Below are 25,529 nucleotides of genomic sequence, written 5' to 3'. Positions count from 1 at the left end.
TGTGGTTCTGAAACCACCTAGAGAAATATAGTGAGAAACTTGCCTAAAACGAAGACTATGAAAGTCTCTCTTTGACTACCATATCTGTAAAATAAGCATTATTGAGATTCTTGGCCAGAACCACCTCCACCCCACACTAATAAGCAAACCCACCTGAGCCACCTACCACAGGTTTGATATGTAGCTCTCCAATGCATATGAATGGGGAAAGTTAGTCACCTAAGGCACACTGGTGGTTCAACTAATCATTGAGGTTTGGTGGTGTTTGTCATGGTGGTTTTGAGCTATTTTAATTTAATCCTAGTAAAATGACAGGAGACTTTCTAGGTTTCTGAAAGACTACTAAGGAAAGTACATGTGAGTAAAGCCTCCAGAAGCATCTCACTTAGTTCTAACACAACAGCCCGGTCCTTTCTCAGCTGATCTGTCCTCACTGAATACAAAATAAAGAGCATGTAATACCTTGTGTACATGCATGTCTCTGCTAACATTTGACTTTGATTATTACTAACACCCATTGGGATAGTTAAGGGAGCTTTTGGGTTACCTTGGGACCTCCTCCTCTTTCACCCCCTCTTCATCCCTCTTATTTCTCAAACATTCACAGTTTGGACTTGTTGGCATCGTAGTCACACCCAGGGTTGTTTCCCTTGCAGGAGAAGATGAAGATCAGTATGAGCAATTCATGCTTCCACTCACAGCAGCATTTGAGGCGGTGGCCCAGATGTTCAGCACCAACAGCTTCAATGAGCAAGAGGCAAAGGTGAGTCCTCCTGTGAACTGGCTGGCTTCTGGCTGAAGGCAGTCTCTGGTAAAACTGGGACTAGGTAGCTGCCCAAAAGGTGCACCTTATCTATAAACTGTCCTCTGGTTGACATCTGAGCCTCTTGTGCTCTTGAGATTTTAAATTGAAGATCTGATAGTCATGAAGTCTTCTCTTCATATTAAAAGGAATTCTTTTCGTTTTTTGAGACAGGGTTTCTCTGTGTGTGTAGCCTTTGCTGTCCTGGACTCGCTTTGTAGACCAGGCTGTCCTCTAACTAAGAAATCTGCCTCCTTCTGCTTCCTCAAGTGCTGGGATTACAGGTGCGCACCACTGCGCCCCGCCACGGTGGATTCCTGAGCAGCACCTAGAGATCATTGTGTACATTTTTAGATGGGTCAGCATGAAGTTGCAGTTTTTCATACTGCCTTTTCAATCATTGCTGTATCTTGACTTATATCCCATTTTAATTTTAAATGCTGCTTACTAGTGATTTCACTGTTTTTCTAGAACAGTTCTTCGGATAATTAATTAGTCTCTGCAAAAAACAAGGAAGCTTTTTTTTTTTTAACTTTATTTAATCTGTGTTTTCTACTCCTACCTCTGTTTTCCTGTTAGAGTTAATTCTTTTCATCTCTTTCTTATTGTAACACTGTAAAACTATCAGTACCTCTAAGCATATTATTCCAAAAGTATTTCTTTGTTTGAATATTTTTTAGTTTGAAAATAGACTTTACTATCTTAACCATTTTACTTGTATAATGTTAGGTGTTTCTCCACTATCATGAAACTGATTTTTTGTTGTTTTTTTTTTTATTGCAAAAAAAAAAGAAAAAGAAAAAACGTTTTTCACACCATCTATTCTGATCACAGTGTGTTGTTCTTCCTTCTTTCAGCATCTTCCCACTGCCCTACCCATCCAAAACAGATTCTTAAAGCCCACAAATTTTGATATATGGCATTTTCATCATCATAGAGTTCTTTGTAATTCCTTATTTCTGTGAAGATTTCTTTTGAGGAGCCTAGGAATTATGGCTCTGTGGTATGGAAGACACTTAACTAGAATGCTGGAAACCCTGAGTTCAAACCCCAGCAGCACAACAAAACAACAAAAAGGAATATTCTTTGACTTTTCATATTCTGTGTGTAGAAGTATAAGTTGGTTTTTTAGTTCTTGTTTTCTGGCTCTCAGCATTGTCATTGGATTGTTACTCTCCTGTTTTTACTTCATACATGCATACTCTCTTGACCTGTAGATACCCTTGCCAAACTCGAAGACCTCAGGATATTAACATTGCGTAGTAGTTCTTTCTACAGTATCCTAAGGGCACCCAGGCTGAGCCACCTCAAGGCCACCAAATAGCAAAAGGGTATTGATGGGGGAGAAAGTGTGCTGTTTTACTTGCCAGTTCATCTTTTTAACACCTCTTAGAAATCAGCAAGATAGCTCAATGGGTAGGGACACTTGGCCAAGCCTGACAATTTGAGGTCAGTCTCCATTACCCACATAATGGAGGGTAACAACTTCTTCAAGTTGTCCTCTGATGTGCACTGTGACATGCATGTGAGCACATAACACAAAATAAATAATGTCTTAAAACTTTTCTTTTAATTTTGAAAATAGAAAACTAAGAGACTTTACAGCAAGGTAGAGAGTAATCCCACTTTGTACAGTTTTCAAAGAGGAGAAGATTATAGAGCACACCAGTAATTCAGGTACAGTATCAATCCAATACCAAGAACTTAGTTAAGAGTATCAGTGGATGCCAGCCCTTTCCCATCATCTTAGTTCCATTCAAAGCAATTAAAATTACCTAAAGAAACCACCTTGACCATGATCTGCTGTGGTCACCCATTATATCTGTCATGGCCCATGTAACAAGTCTTTTAGATTGATATATCTTAAGCTAGAAAGTTGAGCTCGAGGTATCATCTAAGGAGAATTGTTTACTTAGAGACTGTCGTGGTATAGTACAGCAGCTTTTGCTAAACAAGTCAACATTTTCAAATTCCCAGGCATTCTAAGGATAGTATCATTGTTTCTTGGTTTGGGTTTGGGTTGGTTTGACTTTTTCAAAAACAGAGTTTCTATGTGTAATAGAGCCCTGGCTGCCCTGGAACTCTTTCTCTCTCTGTAGACCAGCCTGGCCTTGAATTCACAGACATATGCCTGCCTTTGCTCCAGAGTGCTGAGATTAAAGGTGTCCACCATTATCACCCAGCTAGTATAATAGATTTTAAAGCAGTCATATTAATCAGGATGCCCGAGCGAAATTCTCTTAAGAAAATAGTGGATTGATAGTTTGAGAGAGTCAGAGCATAGGGGTTGGAGGTTGTACATGCCAAAGAGTGTATGTGTATGTGGAGGCAGGGGACAGTTTTGTGGAATCAGTTCTCTTATTCTACCTTCACATGGTCCAAGGATCAAATTCAGGCCACCAACTTGCAAAGAAAACACACTGAGCCATCTTACCAGCATCAGATACAGGATTTGGTACAAGCTATATGCCCTACTCTGAGAAGCAACATGACCATGGGAAAGTTAGTAGGCCTCTTCCGTAAATGGAGCATATAATGTATAAACAGCCGGGATGCAGGGGAAGGTACCATGTTACTCCCTTTCTCTTCCTCTTGCACTGGAGTTCCTTTAGGATAAGGAGCTCAGGACATAACCCTCTTCTGCCTTTATATGAGCTTTTTTCCCTTGTCTTTTGAAAAATTGGGTTATTTTGCTTTCCTGATCTTTACACATCTCTTTAATGTCTTAAAATTTATCTTACTCAAAAGTCATTTTCTCCTGGGTACTGGAAGCAGGGCATGCCTCTAATCCCAGTGCTTTAGAAGCAGAGGCCAGCCTGGCAGCCTAGCCGACAAATCAAGTCCAGGACAGCTAGTAATACACAGAGAAACCCTTTCTAAAGTCTTTTCCTTGTATACATGAGACCATGGGTTCAAGCTCTAACATGAGGAATAAAATAGTTGAACTTCATTTTTGCAATAGTGAGCCATAAACCATACTATTTCTGAGTATAGAGTGTGTATCCCTTATCTGAAGTGCTTGGGCCAGAGATGTTTGAAGTTTGATTTTTTCCCCCTAGATTTTGGCATATTTGCATATATATATATATATATATATATATATATATATATATATAGAGAGAGAGAGAGAGAGAGAGAGAGAGAGAGAGAGAGAGAGAGAAGGAGAGAGAGAAGGAGACTCAAGTCTAAATAGAAAATGCACTTGTGTTTCGTGTACACCGTATGCACTTGGCCTGAAAGTAACTTATGCTTTTACTATTGTTCTTGAGGACTTTCTTTTGCAGTGCTGGGGCCTTAGGAGTCACAGCACTGACCTGTCTCCCAAGCCTAGTAATTTGTGTATGAACAGTTTCATAATATAGAGTTCTTCACTTACTGGTCATACTGAAAATTAATATGGGGTTTTAACAGTGTAGGATGTGGGAATCAGGGGTAAAGTGCTTTTCTCACACATGTGAGGCCCTCAGCATTGCCTCTGAAAAATATTGCCTCTAAAATTTATTTTGTATTTTGGAGGATTTCAGATTTCAAATTTTGTTACAAGAAATCTTCAGCTTGCATATCAAGTTTCCAAAACTAATTTTCCAAGTGAAAAAGATTCTGTTCTAGCATGAAGAAATGGATTCAGGATATTGGGGGAAGGGTGTTTATTGAGCTTTGAAAAGAATTTGATTGCCATTGTGTGAAATTCCTGTCAGAGAATTATAATTGGGGTGTTTCTTCTGTTTCTCCGTTCTGCTACAGAGAACTCTTGTTGGCCTGGTGAGAGACCTGAGAGGAATAGCTTTTGCCTTCAATGCCAAGACCAGCTTCATGATGCTCTTTGAATGGATGTATCCTAACTCATACTAGAAACAGTGCACAGACGTAACTGGAATGTGGTTATGTAATAGGCGTGGGACGGGTAAGGAAAGGGAGGTTTGGTAGTGCAAGAAGATAGTTATCCATAGGGTCTGCTGTTTCCTCTAAGCCACACTGCAGTGGGCTTATAACCTCAGCACTGCCCCCTGATTAGTATATAAATAAACTTGTTTCCCAGTTTCTCATCTGTGTTCCCGATAGAAGTTGCAGCGGAACCAAGCACCAGTGTGGAACTGCGGCACATGAGTTTTACTTGTGTGGAAAAGCCACAGGTGGAGGTGCATACCTTTAGTCCCAGCATTCAGGAGGCAGACATAGAAGGATCCTTGAGTTGGAGGCCAGGCTTGTCTACAAAATGAGTTCCAGGACAGCCAGGGCTACACAGAGAAACCCAATCTTGAAAAGCCTTCCCCCCCACCCCCCAAAAAAAGGAAGGAAAGAAAGCCAGACATGGTGTCTCTTGCAGTTGACTATAAAAAGCCTTGTACAGCTAAGAGAAAGTCTAACTTTACTGATTTTATGATCTTGTATATGTCATCAAAATCTGAGTACCTATTTCTCTGACAGTTTCTCCAGCGTGAAAGAAATGGTTGATCTCCTGTCATATAAGTGGTAAATAGATAATGTGAAGTACATTGTTCTTCAGAAAAGGCACTGAGAATTGCTCACATAGAAAAACTCCCCAGGTTAGCAAGCAAGACAGGAAAATATACAGACTATAATATGAATTTGTTTGATGAGCACTGCAAAATTAATTAAACTCTGTTATATCTGGATTCAGAATTTCTTCCTTAGCACCTCCTTTATAGATATCCCTCCTACATGCCAATTCTCCAGCGGGCAATTGAGCTCTGGTACCATGATCCAGCCTGTACCACACCTGTGCTCAAGCTGATGGCTGAATTAGTTCATAACAGGTAAGCATACTTGAGAACCCCTAAGGTAATTCACTTTCTTGTGTTTTGGGCAGATTGTGAAGCTCTGCTATCATACTTGAAAGCTTCCAAAAGTATGTATGTTCTTGTTATTTGAAAGATACTCCCAGCCACACAAAGCCATTGCTATCTGCAGGAAATAAATCACTAGAAGGGCTCAGGATATCCTTTTTTAACTTGTCAAGAGGGAGGCAGGGTGTTCTTGTTTGGAGACAGGGTCTCAGCAGCCCAGGTTGAACTTAAAACAGTATGACTGAGGATGACCTGGAACTCCTGATCGCCCCCCCCCCCCTCCTGCCGGGTGCTAGGATTACAAGAATGTGCCAACACAGCTGATTTCTGTAGGCTGGGGATCAAACCAGGTTTCCTAACTGAGGTAGAGCCACAACCCAGGCCATCCTATCCTCCTGCTCTCCCCTACCCCCTCCAAGAATATCCATTTTCAAGAAGTAAACTTTGTCTCTTTCTTTCTTCTCTCTCTCTCTCTCTCTCTCTCTCTCTCTCTCTCTCTCTCTCTCTCTCTGTAGCTCTGGCTGTCCTAGATAGAACTCACTCTGTAGACCATGCTGGCTCTGAACTAATAAAGTTGTGCCTCCCAAGTGCTGGGATTAAAGACGTGTCACCCATAGCCAAGATTGGTTTTTGTTTGGGTTTTGTTTGTTTGTTTGTTTGTTTGTTTGTTTGTTTTCTCCTGACCAGACATATACAAGTTGACATTTGGTGATTGTTTTTTGTTCATTATATTTCAGAATGGGATATACAAGAAAGATAGACTATTGTAAAATAATCTCTTTTTGAGAATTTATTTTCTTTTTAATTATACATATGGGTATGTACATAAGTGCAGGTGCCTGCGGAGGTCAGAGGCATTGGCTCCCTTCAAAACTGGGATGTAATTACAGGTGTTTGTGAGCCACCTGGCATGGGTGCTTGCAACCAAACTCAGGTCCTCTACAAGAACAGTACATGCTTTTAACTGCTGAACTATCTCTTCAGCCCTAAAATTTGTCTTTAAACTTTTTTGGTTTGTTTGTTTGTTTGTTTGTATTTTTGGTGTTTTGGTTTTTCAAAGACAAGATTTCTCTGTGTAGCCTTGACTGTCCTAGAACTTGCTCTGTAGACCACCTGCCTGTTTTTGTGCTGGGATTAAAGGCATGTGCCAGCATCGCCCAGCTTAATAAAGATGTAGGCAGGTGGCTCATACTTACGCTCCTAACACTCAGGAAGCTGAAGCAGGAGGGTTGTGTCAGACTAACCCATGCTACAAAGTAAGATCCTGTCTCCAAACAACAGAAAAGGGCTGAGGAGATGGTTTAGTGGATAAAGTGTTTGCTATAAAAAGGTGAGAATCCAAGTTGTGTTCCCAGCACTCATGTAAGAGTTAGATATGGTTATGTATGTGTGTGTGTCTACAATACATATACTGAAAGGAGAGAGAGGGTGCCAAATTCTGACTGGGTGCTGGCCAGCCAGTCTAGGCAAAACACTGAACTACCAGTTCAGTAAGACACTGTGGTGAGCCAGGCTTAGTGACACATGCCTTTGGTCACAGTACTCAAGGGGCAAGGCAAATGGATCTCTGAGTTTGAGGCCAGCTAAGGCTACATAGTGAGACCCTGCCCTGTCTCAGAAAAAAAGGGGAAGAACAGTGTAAGAAGACCCTGATCGCAGCCTTTGGTCTCCAAACACATAGGACACAGCTGGACACATGCATACATGACACACACACACACAAATAGTTTGTTTATTAGCCTAACTGTAGCTAGACCAATAAAGATTTGCTTTTTTTAAGGTAATAAAATTTTTCAATACACCAAATTTTAGATTTGTCTTACATTTTAGGATAAAAAGAAAAAAACTGGTGCATTAGCTTTGCTATTGTGTGTATGATCATCACCTTCTAAGTATTTTTATTTTGTTTTTTGTTGTTGTTGTTTGGTTGGGGTTTTTTGTTGTTGTTTTTTGCCTTTTTGGGGAGAGGGGGAGAGACACGTTTCACGGGTGTCCCTGGCTGGCCTGGAACTCTGTCTGTAGACCAGGTCGTCCTTGATCCACCTGCTTCTGCCTCCTGAGTGCTGGGATTAAAGGTGTGCACCACCACCACCTGGCTTTAAAGGGCAGTAACCTTGTCTCTTGAGTAAATTACACTCAGGGCCTGCTGCCTTTCCTTTGTTTCTTTCTCTCTTTCTTTCTTCTTTGTTTGGTTTGGTTTTTCAAGAGAAGATTTCTCAGTGTAGCCTTGGTTGTCCTGGAACTCTCTATGGAGACCAGGCAAGCATCCACCTCGAACAAGAATTTTTAAAACTACTATAGTTTAATACTTCCCATGAAGCCTACATTCAAGAGCTAATCATTTATAAAATAGGTATCTGAGAGTTCCCAGTTTTTGTCAAGCAACTTCTTAGCTATTGTGGACAGAATCTCTGCCCTCAATTGATATAACAGTAAGAAAGACACTGAAGGGGCTGGAGAGATGGCACAGATGTTAAGAGCACTGACTGCTCTTCTAAATGTCCTGAGTTCAATTCCCAGCAACCACATGGTGGCTCAAAATCATCTATAATGATATCTGGTTCTCTCTTCTGTCATCCAGGTGTACATGCAGTCAGAACACTGTATACACGATAAATAAATCTTTTTTTTTTTAGACACTGAAAGTGAGTACATGCAGGACAGGCAGATTGCTGTGATCTTGAGGTGGGATTAGACTATAGTGAGTCCCAGGCCAGCTGGGCTGTAGCATCAGACCCTATCCCTCCCACCAAAACTAAAACATACAGAGAGAATTTGGGCAGTGATTAATTGTAATTTTCAAGTGATTTATTTAATTTTATTATATGTGCATTGGTGTGAAGTGGACAGATCCCTTGGAATTGGGAATTCGCATTGCAGACAGTTGTGAGCTGCCATGTAGGTGCTGGGAATTGAACCCATGTCCTCTGGGAGAGCAGACAGTGCTCTTAACCACTGAGCCATCTCTCCAGTTGCTGTTTTTTAAAGTAATAAAATTGAGAGGAGTAGGAGGGAGGGTCAAGGAAAGCCTCTCAGAGAAACTGACATTTAGGCTGGGATATGAATGACAAAGATTCTAGTAGAACTCCAGGTAAAAATTTGTAAGCAGGTGTTAGTGTTGTAACATCCTAGGCTCAGCTTGCTGGCACTTGAGGCAGAACACTGCTTCTGTGATTTCTCCTGGTGAGCAAGCTGAGGCCATAGAGGAAACCAAGTTTGTGAGTAGAGGTGTCAGTGCCCAGAGCCGTAGTACAGTGGTAATGAAGAGCAGACATTTTTCCTTACTGCAGTAGGAAGTTACTAAGCATTTTGTGCAACTTTGTTCATCATCTTGGTTGTATCAGTTAAGGGTATTATTCTAGCTGTCTGCCAGGTGAAAAATAGAGTGTAATGAGGGAAAAGTGGAAACAGGGAACGTATGTAGGAAGTGAGTGATTCAGGGCTTATTTTAGAAGTAGGTCTTGAATGTCAGGCAGGGTGTCAAGAAGGAGGACCTGGATCATGAAGGCCCTAGGAACACTTGAGAACCAGAACTAAGATTATTGAAATGTATCCTTCCCTGCCTGATACTTGAGTAGTAGAGCATTCCACGTCCTTTTGTTTTCTTAGAAAGTAGTAACAATAAATCCACCTGGGAGAAAGAGACACCTAGTCTACAAAGCAAGTTCCAAGATGGCCAGGGTTACACGGAATAAAAAACCCAGTCTCAAAAAACAAAAACAGTGGTTTCTCCAGCCATAGTGGCACATGTTTTTAAACACAACACTCAGGAGGCAGAGATAGGCAAATCTCTGTGAATTCAAGACCACCCTGGTCTACGGAGTGAGTTCCAGGACAGGCAGGGCTACATAGTGGTCCCACCTCTCAAAAACACCAAAAAAGAAAGTGATACCATTGCTTGCACCCCTCCTTCTCTTGCCACCAAGCCTGTGAATATTTGCAAACAAAGACTTTTGAGTTAATACCAATGAATGACTGATAGAAGCTACCTCTTAAATAAAATTGAGAATTTTAAAAGTCTAATTTTATCTACTGTCCTGTTGTTTGGTTTGGTCGTATTTTAATGTTTTCATTGTTTGAGGAACAGAGCTTAAACCTAAAATGTTGGGCTTTAAGAAATAAGCAAAGGGGGCTGGAGAGACAGCTCAGTGGTTAAGAGCACTGGCTGCTCTTCAGAGGACCCGGGTTCAATTCCTAGCACCCATATGGCAGCTCACAACTGTCTGGTCTGTAACTCAAATTCCAGTGGATCCTACTCCTTCATACAGACATATATTTATGCCAAACACCAGCTGTGCATAAAAACAAATTTTAAACAGAAAGAAGCAGTGTTAGCAGGGTGTTGGTAGTGCACACCTTTAATCCCAGCACTCAGGAGGCAGAGGTAGGTGGATCTCCGAGTTTGAGGCCATCCTGTCCTACAGAGTGAGTTCTTGGACAGGGAAGTGTGTTTCTTTCCTCAGCAGAATAAGCATCTTGCAGCAGTAGTGCTGAATCACTCCTGGAGCACCAGTGAGAATCTAGAGCATTCTGATCAGCCAAGAAGTACTTTTGACTTTTTTGTCTTTCTGTATTTTCTGCTCAGATCTCAGCGACTCCAGTTTGATGTTTCATCTCCCAATGGTATCTTGCTTTTCCGAGAAACCAGCAAGATGATAACAATGTATGGTAGGTGCTTTAGAGAGGCATGCCCCTGGAAGTCTCAGGTCAGACTAACAATAGCCAGGACAGCATTTCCATGGTGTTATGTGTTTTTATAGATAAGTATTAGACTGTCAAGTGTCACCAAAGACCTGCTGAAATGTGTGTTGTATATGCCTTTGGAATAGGAGGGTTGGGTTGACTGATAAACTATGAAGAGAATGTGGGAGCAAATGCCTTTAATCTCAGCACTGAGAAGGCAGAGGCAGGCAGACCTTTGTGAGTTCAAGCCCAGCCAGAACTACATGGTAAGACCCTGTTCCAAAAATAAAGTACTATGAACATAGTTGTATAAATACTATCTATATGTTTTCTCAGGTAATCGTATCCTGACACTAGGAGAGGTGCCAAAGGATCAGGTCTATGCTTTGAAGCTCAAAGGTATCTCCATTTGCTTCTCCATGCTGAAGGCTGCTCTCAGTGGGAGTTATGTCAATTTTGGAGTCTTCCGTCTCTATGGAGATGATGCCTTGGAAAATGCCCTACAGACCTTCATCAAACTGCTCCTCTCTATTCCTCACAGTGACCTCCTGGTAAGCCCTAAACTTCATTGGCAACTTCATGCTGGGATCATGTCCATTCTTTTTTCTGCCTGTGACTGAATGTTTTTCCTAAGAAACTACAACCTTACGCCTTTAATCCCAACACTTAGGAGGAAGAGGAAGGCAGATTTCTGAGTTCAAGAACAGCCTGGTCAACAGCAAGGTCCAGGCCAGCCAGGGCTATATAGAGAGATCGTGTCTCAAACAAGAAACTGCAACCTCATTCCTTTCTGCTATAACTCTTTGTTTTCCCGACTGAAAGACCTATTTTGCTAATGACCTCTCTCCCTGCTAAAGTACCAAATGATTCAACTGATTTTCTTCCTCTCTTCTGCCCAGGATTACCCCAAGCTCAGCCAATCTTACTATTCACTACTGGAAGTCCTAACCCAGGACCATATGAACTTTATTGCAAGCCTGGAACCTCATGTCATCATGTACATCCTCTCTTCTATTTCTGAAGGACTTACTGCACTTGGTAAGCATTTAGGTTGTCTGGCTGGTGCCATAATTGCACATCTTCCATAGTATAACAGAGGTGAGTACAGGGGAATAAATAAGCTCCAGGTCATGAGAAGATGGGATCAGAGAAAGCCTGGCATCAAAGTGGACTTGTAAAAGCTGGATAGGAAAAGGGTGCGAGTTGCAGGAACAGCAAGCACTGGAATTTATAGGCAAGAGGAAACCATGAAATCCAGCTGGCTTGTGCAGATGGGTTATAGAGGAATAAAATCAAGCTGAAAATAAGCAGATTCAGTGCAAATCAGGGAAGGTCCCCTTGGGCTCATTAGAGGATTGATACATAATCCCTTGAACATAATAGGGCTATGGAAGTAATTTTCTCAGATAGTTCCCCAAGTTTCTAGACCTTATATTCTTGTCATCCATTTTGGTATTATGCTGAGCACTCACAATAAAAAGGACTTGAATTACCAGTTACGAAGTATCCACACTTCCATGAAACATTCATACTTCTCTCCCTGGGAGGCCACCTGCATATTGCCAGTTTTCCTCAGAAGAAGTAGAAATTATTTGTTTTCACATGTTCTTCACTTAGCCCGGTATCGTTTCCTAGTCAGCATATACTACTATGTCCCTTGGTGAAAAGCATAGAGAAACTATGGATCTCCCCAAGATGTTTTAGAGATAAACACCAGTACATAGCCCATTCTAACAAAGGTAGATACTCACAGTCTATATAACATGGGGTTTGACAGTGCCCTCCTCCACCAGTAACTCAGGCTCATACTTCAGGGCCCTGGGTTCTGCAGCTCTGCCATTTTCTGGCAGTGTGATTTTAGATGAGTCTCATTATCTCTCCATGCTGATGTCTCTGTTGCCAAGAGCCACACTTACCTCCTAGAGTTCTCAAAAGCATATATTTGAGATAGTACTTACAAAGCATTTAACAAAGTATTTGGCACAAATAAAGACTTGTTCAATAGGCACTGTTTTTAATGAAACTATATTAAGCCAATAATTTAATATTTATATTATGTATTAAACTCCATTTTAAAGGTTGGGCCTTGTGCATATTCATCAGTGACCTTAGCAGAGGTCCCAATCTAACTGAGTGCTCTTAAGGGATTGCAGCCAGTATTAATCTATATGCCCAAATCAGCAACTCAGTATTCCTGCTCTTTCACATCTTTCTTCCAGACACCATGGTATGCACAGGCTGCTGTTCCTGTCTGGACCATATTGTGACATACCTCTTCAAACAGCTGTCACGAAGCACCAAGAAAAGGACAACACCCCTGAACCGGGAGAGTGACTGCTTTCTGCATATCATGCAGCAGCATCCAGCTATGATCCAGCAGGTAAGGAATCTGAAGGTTAATTGTCAGTGGTGTTGTGTAAGAGAAGGAAGGCTAAAGTGACACATATCTCACTATGTTCTTAAAATGGCAGTGGCTTGAATTTCTAGATCCAAAAAACATCTGAGTGTCACCAACCCCACACCTTCATCCTATCTCATGAGCATTCTCTTTCTCCCATGAAAGTTGATTTATGGGAAATAGAGCATGAGTTAGCCATATCTAGCTTTCTTAGGACTTGCGCTCCTTTTTACAAAGTAGGTACAAGAATGCAAGACAAGGCTGTGGATGTGGTAATACTTCCTGGGATGCAAAAAGGCCATGGGTTCAATCTCCAGCACTGACAGACTGTAAAGCAAAATCAAAAAGAAAAAAGCTGGCTTGCTTTTAATTCCAGTACTTGAGAGACAAAGGCAGGTGAATTTGAGGCAAGTCTATTCTGCCGAACAAGGTCCAGGATATCCAGGGCTACTTACTTGGAGCCTGTCCTGTTATTTTAGGTAGCCAAATTAGATTACTGCCTTCTTGCTTCTAGATGCTGTCCACGGTGCTGAACATCATCATCTTCGAAGATTGTAGGAATCAGTGGTCTATGTCTCGACCCCTACTTGGCTTGATACTACTTAATGAAAAGGTAAACAACGACCAGCAAGAAGCTCAGGAGATAAGGGATTTAACCACCAACACTTACAGCCTGAATTCAAGCAGCTTCTTTTTCTTATAGTCTTTATTTTATATGTCTGGGTGTTTTGTCTGCGTGTGTGTAGATGCACCACATGTGTGATACTATTCTTAGAAGCCAAAAGAGAACATGTATCCCTGGAACAGGGGTTACAGGTGGTTGTGAGCTACCATGTGGGTGCTAGAAACCAAACCAAGGTTCTATAGAAGAGCTGCTAGTGCTCTTGAGTGCTGAACATTTCTCCATAAGAGAGATTGTGTGTGTTGATAGGTGTGGTAGTATGCATCTTTAATCCCAGCACTCAGGAAGCAGAGGCAAGATGATCTCTGAGTTCAAGGCCAGCCTGGTCTATATAGCAGGTTCCAGGACAGCCAGGTAGTGAGACCCTTACTCAAAAAGAAGAGGGGTCTGGAGAGATGGGTCAGTGATTAAGTATGTTTGCTGTTCTTTCAGGGGGACCAAAGTTTAATTCCCAGCCCCCACATTAGGCAGCACACAACCATCTGTAACTTCATCTCCAAGGACTCTTGATACTTTTCTGAGGGCACCCAGGCACAAATGCATACTTGTGTTTGGTTTTTATAACAGAAAAACAATAGAAATAAAGCTCTGAAACCAAAAGGGGAAGATAGGCAAGCCTGAGGTTTGTAAGGTAATAAACTTTCACACAGCACTGTGAAACTCCCACAAATACTTAGCAAGGAGGTGGGGGATGGGCCATTGACTAACTCTGTCCTGTTCCTGCTTGCCTGTTGAAATCTGCACACAGTCAGGTTTGGTGGCTAGTGCTGATAATCTCAGCATTTGGGAGGGGAAGGCAAGAGGATCAAAGTTTAAGGTCATCCAGTTTGAGGCCTAGTCTGAGCTACATGAGTCCCTGTCTAAAACAACAAAAAGGTCCACAACTCAATTAATGGAAAGGATGGAGGAGTACTTTTCTCTAGGAAGTGAGATAAGTCCTTTAAAAGGGAACGTTGTCTTTAGACACCAGTATACCTAAACCCAAGCTCTAGGCCCAGCTCTGTCACAAACTTGAGATTCTCCTGAAAGGACATCTTATGCCAGGTCTGGTAGCACATGCTTACAACTCCAGCACTTGGGAAGTAGAGGTTGAGGCAGGCAGATCCAAAAGTTCAGGATCATAATGAGTTCCAAGACATCCTGAGCCATTTCAAACACTCTACCTTTAAAAAATAAAAATAAAATTTAAAAGTATAGTGAGTAGGGAAAGGGACAAGCTGTAATCTTGAACTGCCTTACGAAGTTTCTGGTTTTTAAATAATATGAAGACATCCTTCAGGTACTTGAATTTTTTTTTTTTAAGATTTATTTATTTATTACTTATGCAATGTGTGTTAGCATGTACACCTGCACGCCAGAAGAGAGAAGAGGGAACCAGATTTCATGTTTAGATGGTTGTGAGCCACCATGTGGTTGCTGGGAATTGAACTCAGGACCTTTAGGAAGAGCAATCAGTGAGTGCTCTTATCCTCTGAGCCATTTCTCCAGCACCCAGGTACTTGAATTTTTAAAATGTAAATTGAATTGTGGTTGGCACTACCTTCCTTGAAAAACATTTATCTGCTTTCTCTCACTTTACTTTTTGCTCCTTGACCCACAGTATTTTTCTGACCTAAGAAACAGCATTGTCAATAGCCAACCACCAGAGAAACAGCAGGCCATGCATCTGTGTTTTGAAAATTTGATGGAAGGCATTGAGCGGAATCTTCTGACAAAAAACAGAGACAGGTAAGTGTCTGCGTCTTGCCAAGGAGTGCTGTTATTTTTCAAAACCATTGAAACCAAGGGCAGTTTCATAAATGTCTGTTCTCTAGATGTAATCTACTGAAACTAGTGTTGTCTAGTAGAAAGTCAAGCTACATGTATAATTTAGATTTCTCCATGATGAGTTTAATAGTAACCCAAAACATCTACAATCATTTCAGTGTATGTTTTAAAATTAAGAATGTAAACTAAATCTTTAGGACCATTTATATATTACACTTAATGGCATATCTAAACTGAGATGCTAAGTTTTTGTCTGTTTTATAACTATCTGCATTATCTTAAATTATATCATTTTAATGAAAGCATTTTAATATAAAAGTCATTAGAGTGTGATTGGAGAACTGAACTTAAGTATTATTTAATTTGATTCCGCTCTCATTCTCACTGGCCATAGCAAATGCTCATGAGCCATCCGTGGTTAGCAGCTTCCATGTTAGACAACACAGCTTTATGTCCCTGGTCTTTTAGCCATTTCTGCCTTTACTTCCTAAGGTTAATTCCTGTCACTTGTCAAGCAGTTAACATGCTGTAGTACTGCCATGCGTTCAAGGTGGCCCTTCCAGGTTCAGGTTTGACCATATCTATCTGGTCAGCTGTGAAGTTGCCAGGGAAAAGGAAAGGTATAAACAAGGCCACCTTGTGGGTTCATGTCCCATCTGGGTCAAAAAAAAAAATAGTCACCTTTCCCTAATAGTCCTGAGACTAAGGCTCCTGATAAGACACATTTCTTGTGTTGGTTTTCAATAGCTATTTTTGTGCTTAGGAAAACCACATTTTAGGCAAAGACCTTTCCTTTCTACCTCCCCCAACCCACATGCATCCTTTCTGCAGGTTCACCCAGAACCTGTCAGCATTCCGTCGAGAAGTCAACGACTCAATGAAGAATTCCACTTACGGAGTGAATAGCAATGACATGATGAGCTGACAACTCTTGGACTCTACCTGTGCAGAGCAACATCCCTTTGGTCTGGTCCAGAGGGTGAACAATTGCAAGGGAGAGGGCCTGGCTGATCCTGGCTCCTTCCTCCAGGGGTATGGGGGGAATGGCAAAGGTCAACTAGCTATTTCCCCAGGAAATACGGGGGTGTGAGTGCACTCACTAAGGGGCAGGCGCTGCTGGTTCCTGGGGGACTGGGTGGGAAGGGTGGTGGGAGGAGACAGAGACACAAGCATCTGAGACTCCAGCCCACTCCTGGGGCCACCCACGCAGGGAGAACCCAGTGTCCTGCCACAACCTGCCTTGTATAAACATGTACATTTTTTCATAACATTTTGAACAAGGTTTATATTGACTCAAGTTTAAAAACAAAAAGTGTGACTGAAAAATTTTTACAGAGTCTAGTGCACCAATGCTGATGTGAGGGGTTATGTATGGCGAGTGAAGAAAATGTGTACTGTGGTGGCCTGAAGCTTTATTGGACAAGGATGTGTGAAAGTGCAGAGATATATTTAGTGACACAGTGTAGAGAGGCAAAGAAAGGAAAAACTTCAAATGTATATTTTTTCTTACTGCCCTTTCCCCACCCTAATGATACGTTCCCATTGCTGTATTACCCTTGTTATTAGGAACTCTGAGCCATGTGGGAGTGCCGTCCTCCCCATCCATGGATGCTGCCCTGGGTCCCCCAGCCTCCTGCAGTGACAAATAACTCCAGCTAAAAAGTTCTGGTGTTCTTATCTCCATCCTTTCTCCCATTTTACTTACCCTCATCCTCAGACAGATGCCTCTTGCTGTTAAAAGTTGGATTTATGTTTTAGGATTCTTGGTCTCTGTAGGGAGACGATGAAGAATTGAGCCATTTGCTCTCTTGTTGAGCAATTGCATGAGTCCACCAGAGGCCTGATGTGTGTGGCCATAACTGTCTTCCCCAGCCCTTGAGGCAGTGTGTATGGATGTGTGTGTGGCTATTTATGTATGTACCCTGCACTCATGAATGTATGAACTGGAGGAAGTTACTACAGGGGAGGGGTTCTTAATAACAAGGTCTACCTAGCATGAAGTATTTAACATTCTCCCTTAAAAAATATACATTTTTATAAAAATAAAAACCATAATAAATGTTTTGAATATTAAAAAAGAAAAGTGAACCTACAGAGGAAAATTCATCGGAGAAAGCTATTTGCCTTGTACTTTTCCACAACTGTTGCTGCTAGTTGTATACATCTCTAGTTCAGCTCTTACCCATGGGACATTAATCAATTAGGTTTTATTTTTATTTTCCTCAACCCTCACAAACAAGCCTATTAATTTTCCTTCTCCTCTGGCGACTGTGTGGTGAATCTTTTCTTGCGTGATCAGGTTGCGGATAGACTTGTAAGGGTGTTTGCTGCATACAGTGTAAGCATTGTGACCGCCAATAAACTTAAATGGTTTCTACTGAGCTGGTTTCAGCAGTCAAGTGTAATGTAATGTGTTCAGGGATGTCTCTAAACACATGGAGATATTTAAACAAATGTGCTTTCTTTCTTAAAAGCTAGTAGATGCAGAAGTCCCTCTGCCTTTTAAAATTAACTCAGACTATGTCTGACTCAACTCTTTAAAAAGTATGACTGATTCAATTGACATACTTAAAGCTTAGTGTTATGTTCTCTAGAGTTGTCAAAATGGAGCCACTCTACCTCTTTCCAAGTAATAAAATGACTATCTGCATAAAAGCAATAGCTGAAGAAAGCCCCATTTTGTTAGTCTTTACATCTGCCTCTGATATAGGCTGGGCTTTATTTATTAGGCCTTGACAAGCTCCAAGGCAAATGTTTTCCCTGGAATATTACAGATATTAATATAATATATTAATATAATATAATATATTAATATAATGTGGCACGGGCCACATTAAGCAAATAAAGAAGACTACTTTCTGGGATTTATGGCCTTCACTGTGAGAGATCTCCATTTCTGGGCCCATTGAAAAACACAGAAGTACAGTAGAGTTGTGGGTATCTTACCTACAAGGGCCCAAGTGGCAATCCTGGGCACCTGATACCTTCCTGTGCTGTTCAACCTTTTGGGAGCTGTTACTGCCTGCTTGTTTCTAAAAGGCAAAAGCTGTCTTTTCTTGTCAATAAGGCAGTAGAATTAGCTGATCTTGAGCAGGTTCCATCTCTAAGTCTAGTCAAAGTACAAAATGGTTAACATACTGATGAAAAAAGGCATCCTGACATGTGTTCAGGAGAACCCAGGATACTGACTCTGAAGTAATTGAGACAAGGGAGCTGGGAACCTTTCTTACAGATAGTAGAAAAACTATCTTGAGTAACAGTTGGTCAGTAAAATCCCAGTGTCCTTCTTTCCTACAAACCAATTCCAGAAGCAAGAAACTCACTAGGGCTGAGGGATGCAATCATAGCAAAGTACTCATGGTTAAGACCTTCAACAGCCCACCAAACCTTGTAAACCTTAAGGATGAGCCTAACACTGTTACTCTTCACCTGACAAAAGAAGTTTCTGCCCTGGCTCCAGCAGTTGGTAGGCAAAGGCAGGCAAATCAAGGCTCGAAGTCAGGCAGAACTATGAAGAGAGACCATGTCTCGAGAGAGGGAGGAGGAGGAGGAAGAAGAGGAAGTAGAAAGTTTTTAGGGTCTTGGGAAATGCAAACAGGATTAATCAACATAACCCTTTGCTACACAGCAAGGCTGTTCTGGGCTACATGATTTACACACATACACATACCTTACTTATTTCATAGAATTCAACCTAATATGAAATCCAGTTATCTTTAGGTTTATTTTTTCTTGGGTATCATGGAAACATGTGACCTCCTTACAAGACCCGGAATCACCCAGATTAGGGGAGACCAGAACCCAGCTGAGAACAAGTCTATCCTCATAGACTGAGCACAAATGGTTGGGTATCCAGAGATCACTGACTTCAGCCTTATCCAGCAGAGTCCCACAGAAAATGACTTTCCTTTCTCAGTTCATAGGTCTCAGGACAACCTGACTGATGCCCTTGTCATATGTTCGGTGAACAGGGTGTGTTGTAACCCAGTGATAAGAGTGCTTGTTCCACGTGTACCAGGCCTTGATTTTAATCCTCAGCACCCCATTCCCCAAGATCAGTGAACAGACAGTATAATAAAAGTAGTATGTACCACATTTATTTACTTAGACAGGGTTCCTCTGTGTAGCCTTGGCTGGCCCTGACTCACTTTGTAGACCAGGCTGGCATTCAACTCAGTGAAGGTCAGCCTCTGCCTCCCAGAATGCTGATCTTACATGTGTGTGCCATTGCACCTGGCCAGGTATATACTTTTAATTGAAGACTTCATAAAGCACTGAGCACACAGAAGCACTTAATAACCTAATCTATCTCATCAGTGGATTGCAAAAGAGTGCAATCAAAACAAAACCACAAATTATGCCAGTCGAGGAAGCACTCGGATCGAGGTCTGGAGAACAAGCCCACAGGATTAAAAAGCCTGATGAGGCTCATGCCTGTGGTAATAGCACTTAGCAGACTAAGGCTGTTGGAGAAATGCAACAAGTGCCTGATCACCCTCAGATATAAACTGAAATCCAGTCTTGGGGTACAAAGGGAGGGATGGTGATGGTGCCTGAGATATAGCCAAGAGAACTTGCTGCTCTTGGATAGTTAGCTCCTAGCACCTACATCAGGCAGCTCACAACTGCCTGCAACTCCAGGCAGTTCTGTGGGATCCAACAACTCTGGCCCTGCACTCGAGTGCACATATATACATAATTTTTGTAGTTAATTTTTCAAATGAATGGATAGTGGTCATATTATGAAACGCTCAGAGGTGCGCATGGTGGTGCACACCTATAATCCCAGAAGAAAACAGATCAGGCCAAGACTAGATAGTATGCCTGCCCTACACCACCACCACCACCCCCCAAAAAAGCTCAGGAGAGCCAGTTACAATCTAATAGGTAGTATCCACAACTAGCAAAAAGGGTGGAGAATATAGCCCAAAGTCAGAAAATACAAGCCTCTCCCTAGCTCTCAAAAGTAGTATTAAAACATCTTGAAGTGGACCTGAAAACACTTCCGGCCATTCCTTCATCTGATTAACCACCCCTTAAGTCTAGTCTGTTACACATGTCACAAAGAATATCGAGTTATAAACTTATTATTGACAAGATATAATAAGCACTGCAGAACTCTTCCACTCAACCAGACAGGTGCAGCAGCTGTCTCTGCAGCCACACCGGTCCACGTACCTTTTACGTCTGCAAAGCCCTCTTTTGTCAGTGTATAAACTATGCTCTATGTTCATCTGCAGGTCCAGAGACCCAAAGATCCTCCCTTCTGTCCCTATCCTTAAAGTTTTAGGACCTGCTTGCTTGTCTGAGGTGGTCCTAATCTTGTCCCTTATCTATCCCAGCAACCAAAATGTGCTCCTTCCAAGCCAGGCTTATTGGCCGCAGATGCGTTTGCAGAAGAGAGTAGCCGGGGAATGGAAAGAGATACTGAAGTGAGTGAAGTCCCTTCAGAGAACCCAGCCTGACCGGCAGCAACTGATACAAAGCGGAAAGGCTGGAACCGAAACCTCGGAGTGCGCGGCCGCGGAAGTGATCCCGCGCGTCGCTTGCGTCATAAGGAGGCGCCGCGACTAGGTTGCATCTGGGCTGCGCAGATTACCCAGACCAGATCCCCGCCTTTGTTGTGCCGCGCATGCGCAGTGAGGATGCTTGCTCCCCTTGGTTTCCGGGTGTAACTAAGGGCCTACCCTATTCAGGAATATCTCTGGGCCCTATGCTTTCAAAAATGTGATTTGCGTCGCGTCCTCACACCGGTTTCCCCAGCAGCTGTCGCAGAGTCCCTGTCCCAAAGTTGGAGCCTCTGAAGGGAGTCTCCGACGCAAAGGGTGCTCCATGCAGTACAGCTCCCAGCGAAGCCATGCCCTGACCAGACCAAGAAGGCATCACAAAAAGGCGTCAAATACCTCAGGAACAGCAGAAATCTAGCCGGAGGGAGAGCGTAGCCCTCCTTGTGTCTGAGTGAAGAATGGGGCAGCAAGAGGTTGAACTTTGATTCTTAAGACCGGCTTCTGAATCTCCAAAGGCTCCTTAGCAAAGCAGCTTAACCCATCAGCCTAACGAATGGGACGAGTGGACCAAGGGTAGGGCTGTGAGAGGGTGGTTGAGGAATATTGAGAAGCGTACAACTTTGTGACCAAATGATTTTTATTCGCCTGTGGTTTTCCCAATTCCAGAATGGAGTGGCACCTGACTGGGAAAGAGGAAGCATTGGGCAAGGCTAGGGTGCGGGTTGTTAAGAAGACAGCGCGCTAGGTGAACCTAAGAGAAGGTCCCGCTCCTGGGGGTGTCAAAAACATCTGCAAAAGAAACACCAGTCATGCGGAACTCACTTACTAAGCAAACATGCCTCAAGTAAAAAACCAAAGACATTGAGGAATAAAATAATGTTTAGGGGGCTGCAGAGATGATTCAGCAGTTAAAAGCATTGGCTGCCCCTTCAGAGGACCCAGTTCGATCCTCAGCACCCACATGGTTGCTCACAAGGGTCTGTCACTCCATTTCCACGGGATTCAACACCCTCCTCCAACCTCCTCGAGCCAGAGGCACACACTTTGGACACAGACTTATAATAATTTTAATTTAAACCTTTTACACTAGCATCTCTTACAAATTTAGATGCAGTCTTATCAAACTGTAAGCATGTCAAAATTGATATTTATAAAAGAAATACTACAACATGATTAAGTGCGACTTATTTTAAGATGCAAAGTTGATATAACTTAAAAAAAAAATAAGCTGGAGTGATGGTTCAGCAGTTAAGAACACTGGTTTTTCTTCCAGAGAGCACTGGGTTCAATTCCCAGCACCCATATGGTTGCTCACAACTGTCTGTAACTCTAACTGCATCTAACTACCTCTTCTGACTTCTGTGGGCACCAGGCACTTATGTGCTCAGACATACCATGCAGACAAAACACCCATACACATAATTTTTTTTAATTCTATTAAAAAAGCATAACCGTAATAATGTATAAACTAAGGAAAAATAGGGATCATCTCAGATACAGAAAATCATGAAATTCTAAACTCATGATATTTAATGTAGAAGAAAAAAAAAAACTTTTATGCTAGGGATATAGCTCAGTTGGAAGAGTGCTTGCCTGGCATGCAAAAAGCCCTGGGTTCAGTTCCTGACACAACATAAAGCCCAATGTAGTGATGCATGCTTTTAATCCCAGCACATTGGAAATGGAGGCAGAAAGATCAGAAGTTCAAGGTCATCCTCAGCTACATAATAAATTCAAGGCAATTTCAATTGGGGGTTGGGTTGGGTTGGGTTTGGTTTGGTTTGGTTTGGTTTTCTGAGACAGGGTTTATTCTGTTTGTAGCCCTAGTTGTCCTGGAACTCACTCTGTAGACCCAGGCTGGCCTTGAAATCCCAGAGATCCTCCTGTTTCTTCATCCTAAGTGCTGGAATTAAAGGCATATGTCATCACCACAACCTCAAGGCCAACTTGGAATATATGAGACTTTATCTCAAAAATAACTCAACAAAATTGTTTTGTGAGGGAAAGTATTGGGGAATAAACCCAGAGCCTTGTACATGGTACTGAGTATAATACCAACATCAACAACATAGTTGAAGGTTTTAAAATGGGATTTTTCATGTTAAAAGAAAGCAAAGGCTATATGTGGTAGCACAGACCTGCAATCCTAGCACTTGGAAGGCTAAGGCAGGAGGGATCAAAGTTCAATACCAGTCTGGGTTTTAGATAAGAAGACTATGTCTTGGACAGAAAGAGAATGAGAGGAAAAAGGAGAAGAGGAAGGCAGGCCAGGCTTGGTAGTATACATCTTTAATCCCAGCACTCAGGGAGCAGAGGGAAGTGGATCCCTCTTAGTTCAAGGCCAGCCTGATCTACATAGCAAGTTCCAAGTCAGCCAGGGCTATATAGTGAGACCCTTTTTCAAAAAGAGAATGGATGTTTTACCAAAATGAATGAATACATCTCCAAAAGAAAAGGCACGTGGATCTCAAAGGAAGAAGTGAAGCTTGTCTTTATTCTCAGGTGTCATTATTTAGAGTACCAAAAAAAAAAAAAAAAATAGGGAACTACTACGTCAATTAAGCAAAACCACTGAAGACAGGGCCAATATATTAAAGTCAATTGTTCGTGGGCTTTTGAGTTTCAGGCTATCATACAATGAGCTTCATTGCAGTACTTCATAAAAAGGTACAGTAGTTTGTTCTCACTTGGTTCCCTCCCAATGTCCCCTCCACTCCACCAACTTTCTTCCCTAAAGAGCTAGTCCTGTGACATGTTTATTTAACATACCCAAGCCCCTGGGGTTGCCTAGGTTTGTTCTCTACCACTGACAGGGCAGGAGGAGGGGGAATAAAGGTTATTTGTATGTACTAAAAACAATGAGATTAAATTTTAAAATATGTAACATTTTTCATGGCATCCAAAAACATGAAATACATGAGTAATTTTAGATCTATGCTAAAAGCTATAGAATAATACCAAGGAAAATCAGACTGTAATGTGTTTGTAACTGGCTGACTCTAAAAACACTGATCTTGATTATCTTCATAGCAGGTTTTTTGGTGGTTTGGTGTTGTTAATAGAGACAGAACACAGGGCTTCACACATGCTAAACAAGCATTTTACTGTGGAATTACATCTCTAGCCCCTGACATTAATCTATGTTTAATAAAATCTGAATTTTTTTCAAATAAATACTACAAACTTTTACTGGTGTGTAGTCATTGTACTTAGTAAAAGGTTACATAAAGCCTTTTTTTTTTTTTTTTTTTTTTGAGTTAGGTTCTCACTATGTAGCTCTGGCTGTCCTGGACTTTCACTATGTAAAGCAGGCAGGCCTCCAACTCACAGAGCTCTGCCTGCCTCTGCCCCCCGAGTGTTATGATGAAAGATGTCCTTCACTTTGTCCAGCTGCAGAAAGACATTGTCACATACATACTCTGTCCAATAGAAATTTGAAAAGGACCCAGGCGGTAGTGGTGCACACCTTTAATCCCAGCACTTAGGGGGCAGGCAGACGCAGGTAGATCTCTGAGTTGGAGGCCATCCTGGACTGCAGAGTGAATTCCAGGACAGCTAAGGCTACACAGAGAAACCCTGTCTGTGGTGAGAGGGGGGAATCAAAAGGTCTTTTGTAGAAACTAGTGTATTGATTTAAAAATTTTGTTTCTAATTTTTTTAGATTTATTTTATGTGTGTGCGTGTTTTGCCTGTACATACATATATGCATGACATATTTGCCTTGAAGATCAGAAGAGGCCATAACATGCCCTGGATCTGGAGGTGCAAGTAGTTCTGAGCTACTCTGTTGGTGCTGGGAACTGAACCCCTCTGCAAGATCAACGAGTGCTCTTGACCACTGACTGAGCCATCTCCCCAGCCCCTAAAAATCTTTTCAGGATGGAACCCAGGGCCTTTCGCAAAGTAGCCAAGTGCTCTTCCACTAAACTTCAACCTTAAATTTTTTTTTTTTTTTTTATAATAAAAAGACTAGCTGGGGCACTCGTGCTACCTGATCTCAAGATCTGCTGTGAAGCCAGCGTGGCTGTAGCTCGAAGGTGAGCATGCAGACCAGTGAGAAAGAAGGTGGTCCAGAAAGACTGATCACTTGACAACAAACCCAGGTCAGTGTACAGGAAAGGAGAGTGTTCTCCAGAGTTGGTATTAGAGGCTGTGCACTTGGGGAAAAGCAGGAGGAGCATGGTCAGCAGTGAGCCTTTCCTACTACGTAAATAAAACTGAACTCAATAATGTAGTATCACATGCCTGCAGTCCCAGATACTCAGGAGGTAAAGACAAGTGATTGCAGTTCAAAGTCAGTCTTTGCAACATGAGACACTGCTTTGGAATTCCCCGGGAAAAGGCCATAGACTCGATCCGGATTATAATGAGTTAAATTTATTAAAGCTGCTAGCAGGATGACAACCTCTGATCCAGATGAGTTTGCTGTGTGAAGGGGATGAAAGGATTTTTAAAGGCAAAAGCCACGAGAAGACAGACCTTAAATATGTGCGTAAGCAAGCCTAAGCGAGCCAGGAGCTGTCCTGTCTGCCAAAATTAGGTAGTCAAGGCGGCCTTAAAATAGTCCTTGGATGTTTGCATAAGCAGGTTACAAAAGCCAAAAAGCAGTCATATCATAACAATATACCTTTTTGTGTAAGGATGACTAAGTCCAGGTTACTGGGGACTTATTTCTTGGGGATTAGAATCAGAGACAAATGGCTAGTGGGTACCAGGATGGATGCCTAGCATAAACGGGAATTTCTTTAGCCATCACAACACCATGTACGTTAACACAAAACGTATCATACACCTAAGAATCAAAGCTAAAATTAGAGTCAGGTGTGGTGGTGCCCACCTATAATTCTAACACTTGGGAGGGAAAGGCAAAAGAATCTCGAGT

At 42.0% G+C, this 25,529-nt stretch overlaps 1 protein-coding gene across 2 annotated transcripts in view; it reads left to right on the top strand.

Annotated features, from left to right (window-relative positions):
- Positions 1–17,521, top strand: part of Xpo7 (exportin 7) — an 88,071-nt gene extending 70,550 nt beyond the window's left edge. For both annotated transcript variants that reach the window (XM_060391426.1, XM_060391425.1), the window contains exons 19-28: positions 657–763; positions 4,547–4,635; positions 5,473–5,580; positions 10,196–10,278; positions 10,630–10,844; positions 11,193–11,331; positions 12,513–12,673; positions 13,206–13,304; positions 14,974–15,101; positions 15,972–17,521. In XM_060391426.1, coding sequence (XP_060247409.1) covers positions 657–763; positions 4,547–4,635; positions 5,473–5,580; positions 10,196–10,278; positions 10,630–10,844; positions 11,193–11,331; positions 12,513–12,673; positions 13,206–13,304; positions 14,974–15,101; positions 15,972–16,065 — 1,223 coding nt within the window. In that variant the 3' untranslated portion in view covers positions 16,066–17,521. The remainder of the gene's footprint in view (positions 1–656; positions 764–4,546; positions 4,636–5,472; positions 5,581–10,195; positions 10,279–10,629; positions 10,845–11,192; positions 11,332–12,512; positions 12,674–13,205; positions 13,305–14,973; positions 15,102–15,971) is intronic.
- Positions 17,522–25,529: the final 8,008 nt, after the last annotated feature.

Source organism: Meriones unguiculatus, chromosome 9 (assembly GCF_030254825.1).
Source record: "Meriones unguiculatus strain TT.TT164.6M chromosome 9, Bangor_MerUng_6.1, whole genome shotgun sequence".
Taxonomy (NCBI): Eukaryota; Metazoa; Chordata; class Mammalia; order Rodentia; family Muridae; genus Meriones; species Meriones unguiculatus.
The sequence above is the reverse complement of the archived record's forward strand: the minus strand, read 5'-3'. Positions and strand labels throughout refer to the sequence as shown.